This window comes from Ranitomeya variabilis, chromosome 2 (genome assembly GCF_051348905.1).
Source record: "Ranitomeya variabilis isolate aRanVar5 chromosome 2, aRanVar5.hap1, whole genome shotgun sequence".
In the NCBI taxonomy this organism is placed as follows: Eukaryota; Metazoa; Chordata; class Amphibia; order Anura; family Dendrobatidae; genus Ranitomeya; species Ranitomeya variabilis.
This window is the reverse complement of record NC_135233.1, coordinates 542364422-542375845: the sequence shown is the minus strand read 5'-3', so window position 1 is coordinate 542375845 and position 11424 is coordinate 542364422. Positions and strand designations below refer to the sequence as shown.

The 11424-nt window shown below is 49.2% G+C and overlaps 1 protein-coding gene across 2 annotated transcripts in view; it reads left to right on the top strand.

The window, feature by feature from the left end:
• Positions 1 to 456: 456 nt before the first annotated feature.
• Positions 457 to 11424, top strand: part of PLA2G15 (phospholipase A2 group XV) — a 49062-nt gene continuing 38094 nt past the window's right edge. For both annotated transcript variants that reach the window (XM_077288136.1, XM_077288134.1), the window contains exon 1: positions 457 to 707. In XM_077288136.1, the coding sequence (XP_077144251.1) occupies positions 554 to 707 (154 nt within the window). In that variant the 5' untranslated portion in view covers positions 457 to 553. The remainder of the gene's footprint in view (positions 708 to 11424) is intronic.

Sequence of the window (11424 nt, the reverse complement as noted above, 5' to 3'; positions counted from 1 at the left end):
AGGCGCAGGCTGTACCGCGCACAGGCGCCACACTGACGCTCCTTGCCTGGGTAACTGACTTCTCTGGGACGGTAACGAGCTGTGCACTATAGACTACTAGACAGTCACTCCTCTGTGGAGAGTAGGCAGCTTCTAGGGACCACTTCCAAGCTGCTCCGTCACACAGGCTGCACCCATATGCTAGACTCCACGGGTCTGTGAAAGCCACGCCACGCTCCACACTGACACAGTGCGCCACAAATCCCTCACACAAGAGCAATGCGAACAATAACGGCATGCAGGCAGCTGACCCCGAGCTCGTCCTCGGACCCCTGCCCGGCCGCAAGGCACACGTCACATGTCCCTGCTATCAGCCGGCCACAACCCGTGACTGCCGGCCCGGGAACAGGCATTAGTAATCGCGCGCCAGCCTGCAGCGCCTCCTGATGACGCGCTCGGTGATCGGCTGCTCCAGCCTGCAGCGGAGAGGAAGAAATAAATGGCAGCCGGCGGGCGGACAGTAGTGACGGGGAGCGCAGGCGGGAGGAAGTGTCTGCTCAGCGGGAGGCGTTAAATGGTGCTCATGCCTGGCGAGCACTATGTGGAGGCAGACATGGCTGCTGGAGTAGGGTGGTGGTGGCGGCTCGCCGGGCTCCTCCTGTGCGCGCTGTCTGCCCGCTGCGCGGCGTTTTGTGACGGGTGTGCGCCCGGGCCGCCCGTGCTGCTTGGTGAGTAGTGTGCGCTGCTGGCTGTGTAGTGTGTGTGTTTATTCCTATGGGGACCGTCTGTTTACTTAAAGGGATATGTGTGCTATTAAAGGGGTTTCCAGGATTTTAGAAAAGGTAGTGATTAGTGAATGTTAGCTCTAAAGATATGCTGGTTACCTGTCTGCTGCTACATGCCCTGTTGCTTCTGCGTGTTCTTTACTGATGTCACCCTACCCATCGTTTTCATGCCCTCCGCTGCCAATCACTGGCCGTGCATCCACAGCTGGAGTCGGGAAGGATTGAACAGGTCAGTATATCATAGCCCGGGCATTAACATGACTAAAGCTTTTTTTTTTTTTTTTCTCCTCTCGTAAGTTACTTCTGTCTACATTTGATTTTATTTGTAATTTTACATAGAATAACTTTTTATACAAGACTTCCAACAGACTTGTTGGTAGGTAAGTTTGTAGCAAATTAAGGAGCATGAAAATAAGCAAGTTTACAAATGACTTGCTCCTTGTATCCGATGGTTTTTTTTTTTTTTTTTTTCTGCAATTAGTGCTTTTATCTTTCATATTATACAGCTGGTTTCCATGGAGCTTGGCTGCTAGTGCCTGCCTTGATCCAGGCGTGAGTGCACAAGTTGCCACATTCCAGGAAAAGGGTTAACTCCTAACATACCAGTCACCTCCTTTCGTAATGATTTCTATACCCCAGTTATCTGCTCACCTTCCTCTCAACTCCTGTCATTCCTTCCATAATTGTAGTGCCTCTGCACCCAGCATGGCATAAGCAGTTTTAATCCTGGCCCTCACTGTCATGAGCTGTGGACTGTTATCTCTATGTGTAAGCGTAGTAGCGCCATATAACACAGATGAGGATCGCATAGCAATGCTTGGACTGGCTGGCGGTCATCCTGACCCGAGCTCAACAACTTGTATTTCCATGCAGGAGAGCTGCTGGCCAGTCCATGCTCTGCGATGCGATTCTCATCCATGTTATATGGCCATCTGACTGATCCCCATAGCTGCTCACGAGAACTGTCCCTCAAGAACGAACGCCCACTTCATCCCAAAAATCAGGATGTAAGGAGATTACCCCTGTGAGTCTCTAGAAGTAGATTGCTGATACTTTAATTGTAAGGCTGTACTCGGCACTCTGATGACTGAGTCCCTGGAGAGCAGTGCCTCGTGAGCGTGATCAGAACTCCGAGATGTTACCAGGCCACGTGTTGGTGTGAAACGAAGCTGCACTAAAGAAACTCACAGCCTTCTATCACTCATGAAAGCCACTTTAAATATTGTAAAGCAAAATATTCAGAAAACCTTTTTTTTTTCCCCTGACTTACGAGTTTAATCCTATAAATGGATCAATGACTAGTCTGTGCTTTTATGCAGATCGCAGAGGAAAGAATTGGTTTAGGTGCACACGGTAAGTAAGCGCTGCGTGCTTGCACAGCGTCCAGATGTTACATGGTGGGTGGGATTTCTAGAAATCATTTGTCCATTCTGGGTCCAGATACGCCTGCGGCTCACCCGTGGAGACGGACATGCAGCGCGTCTTTCCAGACCACAGCATGTCTGGTATCGCCTGCGTTAAATAGTCGGCAGCATATTGGACACCACGGACATGTGCTGCGTCCCAAGCGCTGCCGATTCTTGACAGTCTGCCCATACCCTTACACCTGTACACAGCCTCATGGCACTTGTACCTAAGACAGTCTGACTGTGGGGTATGGGCAGCAGCCATTTCTGCAGGAAAAACACTATAAAACATGAGCATTTTTTGCCTTCATTTTTCGCTCTAGCGTTTGTGTGAAAAGACATTGAAGTAATTGGCATGAGGCAGATTTCACATGGCTTCTAATCTGTGAGCTAAACAATAAGCAACAATTGTATGAGATCTGACATCCCATTCACTGTGCTACTACAATAAAATGCTTCGGAGGTGAGGTGTGCATGGTCTCTAAAGAGGACTTTGACTGGGGTGTTTGTTTACATAAAAAAAAAAGGTCCTTGTTCCACTGATTCTGAAACAGTTATTTTTACTTCTGTGCCTTCTGTTTCAAAGTGATCTCCCTGGTAATAGTGATGCAAACTTTCCCTTTCAACTAACCAGGCACATACCACAAAACTTCTCTTTGGGTGTCCTCATCATTTTCTTCTCTACGGCGCTGGGCAATCAAAACGTAGCCGCGTCACAGAGGGGGCAAAAGCATGCGCTTACAGAGCAGATTAGAGCTGCTGCTCACGTCAGTATGAACTCCTGAGGACCCTGCAGTCGCTTACTCTCTGGGTCCCTTCTGTTGTCCGAGCTGGAGCACCGGACCCGACTGTGTTCCCGGCAATGCACTGTGTTGCGTCTCTCCAGCACGGCTGTTTTATCGGTCGTCCATGACAGCACTACGGAGAGAGGGGATCCGCCCTTCAGGAACAGGAAACCTACAGATACATAAGGGCGGCACCTCTCCCACGCATCAGTTGGTTTCCTGTTCCTGGAGGACAGGATTCCCTGCAGATACGACTTCGTTTCTCCTATCAATATCCAGGCCGGCTGTCCGACCCAGGTAGCGAGGGGGTCTCCTACCTCGGGCAGTGCGGGTCCCTGGAAGCGCCACGGTGGGTCCGGGTAGGGCTCCACGACAGTGAGCGGTGCAGTGTGGAGCGACGTCCGGAGGAGGTCCATCCCCAGTGGTCAGCAGGTGAGTATGTCCCCCCCCGGGGTCCGCTCGGCCTCGGTCTTCCCCACTCTGATCCCCGTCAGTGCGGTGCGGCGCGGCGTCCTGTGTGCTCCTTTCGATTCAGGACCGGAGCTGGGGGTCGGACGCCGGCCTCTGCTGCGCTCGCCGCTGGGCCGCGGCGGTGGCGTAGCGGGGGGGGCGGCTGAGTGGTCCGGCGGCACCGTTCCCCGGCTTCCAGGCACGTTCCTGAGCGTTCTGCCCGAAACCGGAAGTGACACGCAGGGGGCGGGGCCAAAACCGGAAGTCAAACGCCGGCCGGTTTTTTTCTAAAAACGCCGCTGTCCTGCATGCGGCGGGGGTGGGAGCGTTTGGGTGCAGGGGGGGGGGGGTGGAGCAGTGACCTGCAAGTCGGGGGGGGGGGGGGGGGGTGGATTTGGCCACACACCTGCACTGATTCCGGATCCGGGGGAAGGGCTATTTATAGCCAAACAGAATGCTGCAGCACTGCTTGTGAGCCCATCTGCAGCTATGGATGAGCCGGAAGCTGCCGTCGGTCTGCTGGAGCAGGAGCAGGACGGATCCTCGGAGAAGTCCCATGCGAACCCCCAGCTGAAGACCCGCGGACGCAGTAACCAGACCAGTCGCAGATCTAAACAGAAGGATCTGGACCGACCCCCCAGTAATCCGGTACCTACTGCTACTGCCTGGGTAAGAGATCTTTGTGAATGTACCCTGATGCAGTCTTTTCCTATGTTTATTTCCATAGGGGAAAAAAAGCGCTGGTAAAACAAAAAACAAGGAGTGCGCGCTATGCGCTTGCCCTTTGCCAGACGCCTACCCTAAGAGACTTTGTCAGTCGTGTGTACGGCAGACGGTGCGGAAGAGTCTCCTGATTTCACGTCAAACCTTAGGGAGATTATCAGGAAGGAGGTGAAAGATTCCCTGAAATCCCTGTCCCGGGAGCCTTCCAAAAGAAGGGAGCCTAGCGCCTCAGATTTGGATTCGTCCGCTGGCCCTAGTAGGGAGTGACTCAGATGCCTCTGTCTCCTCAGCGTCCTCTTCGGAAGAGGAGTCTAACCGGTTCTGTTTCCCATTGGACCAAATGGACAAACTGATTAAATCAGTTAGATCCACCATGGGGGTGGCTGATGAAAGGCCAGAACTCTCTACACAGGACCTAATGTTTGGCGGTCTAGACCCTAAAAAAATGATAATTACTTACGGGTAATTTGATTTTCCAGATCCATGACAGCACCGGTACATGAGAGATGGTCCGCCCCCAAGAACAGGAAACCTGCATAGGAGATAAAAGATGGGGGCGGCACCTCTCTCCTCAGTTTGTTTACAGAGAATGTAAGGTAACCGGTATGTTAGTTTTAGGCATATAAAAAATTATATTTAACTCTAAGACTATTTATCTATTGTTATGTTAAGTGGTTATTACCCCATCTTTCATTTGTGTCTTTTTTTTTTTTTTTTTTTTTGTGAATCACACATCATCACCAAGATAGGGCGGGAACTAGAGCGGTGCTGTCATGGATCTGGAAAATCAAATTACCCGTAAGTAATTATCATTTTTTTTTTCCCTTCCCCCATGACAGCACCGGTACATGAGAGGAAGAAATAAAAATAACCTCTAGGGTGGGACAACAGCAGATAGTACTTTCCTACCAAAGGCAAGATCTGATAGCCCCAGATTCAATCTATAATGGCGGAAGAAAGTAGAGGGAGAAGACCATACTGCTGCATTACAGATTTGCTCTATCGATGCATTTGCCCTCTCTGCCCAAGATATGGAAATAGCCCTCGTAGAGTGGGCCGTAACACCAGGTGGAGGGACCTGTCCCGAAGAGGAATAGGAAAGTTATATAGCCATACGGAGCCAACGTGCAATAGTCGATTTTGTGGCCTTTTTTCCCCTGTTTGCCCCCTGAAAGGAGACAAAAAGGGCTGTAGACTGTCGCCATGGTTTTGTCACTTCTATATATTGAAGAAGGCAACGTCTGACGTCCAAGCAATGGAAGGTTTCTTCTCCCTGGGATTTTGGATTGGCACAGAATGAAGGCAAGATTATCTCCTGGTCCCTGTGAAATTTCGAGTTGACCTTAGGTAAGAAGGCCGGATCAGATTTTATAATTACCCTATCCTCCAGAATTTCAGTATACGGAGGGTCAATAGATATAGCCTGAAGCTCACTAATGCGTCTGGCTGAGGTAAGGGCAATCAGGAGAACTGTTTTTAGAGTTAGCGCTTTTTCCGATATGGAGGAAAGAGGCTCGAAGGGAGAGGAGGTCAAGGCGTTTAAAACTAAATTTAAATCCCAGGGAGCGACCTTTGGACGAGGTTTGAATGGTCTGGCTGTAAAGGAGGCCCGAATGAACCTACACACCCAGGGGTGATCAGCCAATTTTTGGTCAAACAAGGCGCTAAGCGCCGAGACTTGCACTTTTAGAGTGCTGGTAGATAATCCCCTCTCCAGACCCTTTTGGAGAAACTCTAGGATTTCAGATATAGGGACCTTCTGAACGGTATCAGTTATCCCTCGGCCTGAGAATTCTAAAAATTTTCCCCATACCTTTTGGTATTTATCAGTTGTGACTTTTTTTCTACTGGACAGTAGAGTAGTAATTAACGGATCCGAGAACCCCTTTGCTAGCAGAAGTCCCCTCTCAAGTTCCAAGCAGTGAGGTGTAGGCTGTGAACCTGAGGATGTGTCACCGGACCCTGGTGCAGAAGGTCTGGGACCTCTGGAAGTATCCACGGGTCCGAGATGGACATACGTCTGAGCCAAGTGAACCAAGCTCTCTTTGGCCAGAAGGGTGCGATTAAAATTATGCGTGATTTCTCTTCTCGGATCTTCTTCAGGACTGTAGGGATCAATGGGATCGGGGGAAACGCATAGGCTAGTTGGAATTTCCATTGGTGTAGTAACGCATCTACTCCTTCCGGGTTCTCTTTCGGGTTTAGAGAGTAGAACCTTTTTTACTTTTCGATTCTGCCTTGTGGAAAAAAGATCCACTTGAAGAAGCCCCCAGACTGCACAGATTTCTCCAAATATTCTTTGATTTAGCGACCACTCGCCCTGGTGCAGGACGTGACGACTCAGAAAATCTGCGACAAAGTTTTCCGACCCCTTTAAGTGTGTACTTGTGAGGGATAAAAGGTGGTTTTCGGCCCAAAGAAATAGTCTTCCTGCTTCTTCCATTAGGGAACTTGATCTGGTTCCTCCCTGTCGATTTATATACGACACCGTTGTGCTGTTGTCGGACAATACTACTAAATGTTTTCCTTTGAGATCTTCTTCTGATTGAAGAATTGCTTGCCTTACTGCTGTCAATTCCCTCAGGTTTGAGGAGGCTGATTGAATCTGTGGATTCCATAGACCCTGTAGGATCCGATCTGATAGGTGTGCTCCCCAACCTAATGGGCTCGCATCTGTGGTCAGTATCACCGGATTCTGGATTGACCATGGGACCCCTTTTTTTTTTTTAGATTCCCGGAATCTAGCCACCAGCTTAGAGAGTCCCGGACATGTTGTAACAATACGATTTTTCGGTTTAGATTGTAGGGTATTCTTGTTTGTTCTGACAGGATCTCCCACTGTAGGTCCCTTGAATGAAGTTGTGCCCATTGGACCGCCGGAATTGTTGCAGTAAGCATGCCTAGGAGAGACATGGCTTCCCTCACCGAGAAGTATTGGGCCACCTGTATTTGTGTTATTCTTTGTTTTATGACCTCGATTTTCCTGTCTGGGAGGATACAGATCTGTTTGATTGAATTAATTGGATCCCCAGGAACTCCTGTATCTGGGCCGGAATCAATCTTGTTTTTTTTTTTAAGTTTATTATCCACCCTAGTTTGGTTAGTGGCTCTCGTACTGTCGTAACTGCTTTTATGCAATCTTCTTGATTGTCTGCTATCAAGAGGAAATCGTCTAAATAGGGCACTAGCAGAATGTTTTCTCTCCTTACGAAGGATGCTACTTCCGAAATTATTTTTGTAAAAATACGAGGAGCTACCGATACCCCAAAGGGGAGACATTGGTATTGTAGATGGGTGTAGACCTGCCCCAGCTGCACAACCAACCTCAGGAATGGTTGATGCTCTCTGCTGATTGGCACATGATAATAGGCATCGGTAAGGTCTATCACTGCCATATAACATCCTGGATACAGCAGTTTTACCGCCGTTCTCAGAGTCTCCATTTTGAATTTTTCTACTCGGATGAATTTGTTTAATTCTTTTAGATTGAAAATAGTTCTTAAAGATCCATCCGGTTTTGGAGTGAGGAAAAGGGTGCTGTAAAATCCCCTTCCTATTTCCTGTGAAGGTACTCTTACCAGGACTTTTTTGTCTAGAAGAAGACTAACTTCTTTTTCGAGAACTAACTGGTTCTTTTTGGCCACACGAGTAACTTTTATTCGGTGGGGAGGAAGGGAGATGAAATTTAACCGTAGACCGTCTGATAACAAGTTGATTATCCATTGGGACGGCTGTAAGGTTACCCACTGATGGACAAAAAACCGTAACCTTCCTCCCACCTGGAATATGGCGTCATTGTTTAGGATCTGGTTTTGGGGGTTTATTGAAAAGAGAACCTCTTTCTCTCTTCTCACCCCAGGGTTTCCCCCGTGTGGTTCTATCCGTTGGGCGGCCTCGGCCCCTACCTGATCCTCGAAAGGACCGACTATTGTCATACCAACGTCGTCTAAAGAAGGGAGGTGGAGGGAAGTGTTTTTTCTTGTCCGCCGCTTTTTCTAAAATCTCATCTAAAGCGCTGCCGAATAGATATTGGCCCTCACAGGGGACTGCACAGAGCTTCACTTTGGATTGGAAATCAGCATTCCAGTTCTTTAACCATAACGCCCTTCTTCCTGAATTTGAAAGGGCACTAGCCCGGGCAGCAAACCGCACAGAATCAATGGCAGCGTCCGCCAGGAATCCCGCTGCATTTTGAAGTGGAGGGATGACTTCTAGAAGTCTGTCTCTTGGACATTTGTTTTTTATTTGGTCGCTAAGTTCCTCCAGCCATTTAACCATGGCACGGGCAGTACAAGTAGCCGCTACTCCAGGTTTAAACGCCCAAGTTGAGGCCTCCCAGGTTGATTTTAGAAAGGCATCCGCCTTTTTATCTAGGGGGTCTTTTAGGGCCCCCATGTCCTCGAAGGGAAGTGCTATGCCCCTGGAGGTACTTGCGATAGCCGCGTCCAACTTAGGCGCCTTTTCCCATTTCTCGCAAATTTCCTCACTAAAGGGATATTTACGTTTTAAGGCCTGGGGAACTGAAATCTTTTTATTCGTTTTTTTTTTCCATTCTTTTTTAATGAGATTTAGAATGTTATCATGAAACGGGAAAACTTTTCGTTTCTTATCCTCCAAATTACTGAACATAGAGTCCTGAACTGTTTGCTTCTCTTTTGGCGTCTCAACCCCCAGGGTGGACCTGACCAGTTTTAGCAACTTCCCCACATCTTCTGATTTATGCTTTTTGTTTAGAGGTGACTTTTTCCCTGCATATATACAAAAAACAGTGTCACTGACATGTCTTTTGCCTTACAAAGGCACTCACCCACCGGACCCTTAGTACCACGACTGTTGTGAATTTGGATTCTGGGCTCCCCCGGTGGCTACTGGTGGAATTGAACTGGTGTCTTCATCTTCTCTGTTCACCTGTTCCCATCAAGATGTGGGAGTCGCTATATAACCTTGCTTCTCTGTTAGTTGCTTGCCGGTCAACAATGTTATCAGAAGCCTCTCTGTGCTTGTTCCTGCTCCTAGACAACTACTAGATAAGTTGGACTCTTGTCCATGTTTGTTTTTGCATTTTGTTCCAGTTCACAGCTGTAGTTTCGTTACTGTGTCTGGAAAGCTCTTGTGAACAGGAATTGCCACTCTGGTGTTATGAGTTAATGCCAGAGTCTTAAAGTAATTTCTGGATGGTGTTTTGATAGGGTTTTCAGCTGACCATGAAAGTGTCCTTTCTGTCTTCTGCTATGTAGTAAGTGGACCTCAAATTTGCTAAACCTATTTTCATACTACGTTTGTTATTTCATCTTAATTCACCGCCAATACATGTGGGGGGCCTCTGTCTCCTTTCGGGGTATTTCTCTAGAGGTGAGCTAGGACTAATATTTTCCTCTGCTAGCATTATTTAGTCCTCCGGCTGGTGCTGGGCATCTAGAATCAACGTAGGCATGCTACCCGGCCACTGCTAGTTGTGCGTTAGGTTTAGTTCATGGTCAGCTCAGTTCCCATCTTCCAAGAGCTAGTTCCTATATATGCTGATGCTATGTTCTCTTGCCATTGAGATCATGACACACGACAGGCTGTGGGATTTCAGCTGGGATCGTCGATTCCTTCAGATCTGCCATCCTGCAGGAGACTGTTCCCAGCGCCTGCTTGCCGCCTTGCAGTTTTAAATATGGCGGGCAGGAAGCGGTGTGTGCGCCTCTGAACTTTCTCCCCCCCCGGGGAGTGTCAGCACACCGCTTCTTCAGCGTGTAGCGTCACTTCCGGTTCAATCCCGGAAGTTCCCCCATTCAGTCGGCGCCAGCTTCGTGATGGGTACGCTCACTTTTCTCCCTCGGCCCAGCCTCCGGCCAGGAGCGGACGCCGGGGAGTCCCCAGTGGGAAAGACGCATCTGCAGCTCCAGGTATGGAGGCGACGCGCACACGCCGCCACCGCTGCTCCCATCGCGGACCTCGGTCAGAGACCGGCAAAGCAAGGGAGACCTCTCCCCATGCAGCACCGCAGGTTCCCCGCAAGAACAGGAAACCAAACTGAGGAGAGAGGTGCCGCCCCCATCTTTTATCTCCTATGCAGGTTTCCTGTTCTTGGGGGCGGGACCATCTCTCATGTACCGGTGCTGTCATGGGGAAGGGAAAAACGTAGGTCTTTTCCGCTCAATGACAAGGTCCAGAACCTCATCAAAAGGGAATGGAAAAAACCAGAGAAGAAAGGCTCTTTTCCACCTGCCTTTAAACGCAGATATCCCTTTGAGGACCCCATGGTGAATACATGGGATAAGGCGCCGAAATTGGACGCAGCGGTGTCTAAGGCGTCTAAAAAATCATCTATCCCCTTCGACATGGCTTCCCTAAAGGATCCTCTCGATAAGAAGGCTGACTCATTCCTTAAAGGGACATGGGAGATGTCAGCGGGTGCCCTGAGACCTGCTGTAGCTGCGACATGTGCAGCCAGAACGATGATGGTCTGGCTGGATCAGCTAGGGTCTAAATTGGAAGAGGGTGTTTCCAGAGATTCTATGTTGAAATTCCTGCCAACAATTCAGAATGCCGCTGCCTTTCTCGCGGACGCATCTGCGGATTCGGCAAGAATGGCGGCTAGGGCGGCCGGACTATCAAACGCAGCACGCAGAGCCCTGTGGCTGAAATGTTGGCCGGGTGACCTTCAATCCAGATCCCGTCTGTGCTCTATCCCATGCGAAGGGGAATACCTGTTTGGTCCAGTCCTAGACGAACTGCTGAAGAAAGTTTCCCAATCTACCAAATACCTCTTACAGGCGTCCCTTCGCAGGGAAGAGATTCTTTCGGAGGAGACCAGCCAGAGACCAGAGCAGATGGGATGAGAAAAAGAAGAAAGGTACTGGATTTATGTTTGGAGGTGGAGGATGTCAGGAGCCATCCCGTGAGGTCAAAAAACCACCCCAATGACTAGTCGCCCCGGTGGGAGGTAGACTATCTGCCTTCTACCCGGCCTGGTCCAAAATCTCCAGTAGTGATTGGATTTTGGGGTTAATAGCTACGGGTCTGCGGCTAGAGTTCTCTTCCATCCCTCAGAACTTCTTCAGAGTTACCCCACTCAGGTCCTCTCCAGCAGAACAGGCGGCCCTGGAAGCAGAAGTTCACGACCTGCTCAATAAGAATGTCCTGTCAGAGGTTCCGGAAGGAGAACAGGGTAGAGGATTCTACTCTCCTCTATTCCTAATAAGTAAACCTGATGGCTCCTTCAGAACAATTATTAACCTTAGGGCTCTTAATAATTTCCTGACCGTCCAATCCTTTAAGATGGAAACTATTAACACCGCAATAAAGCTG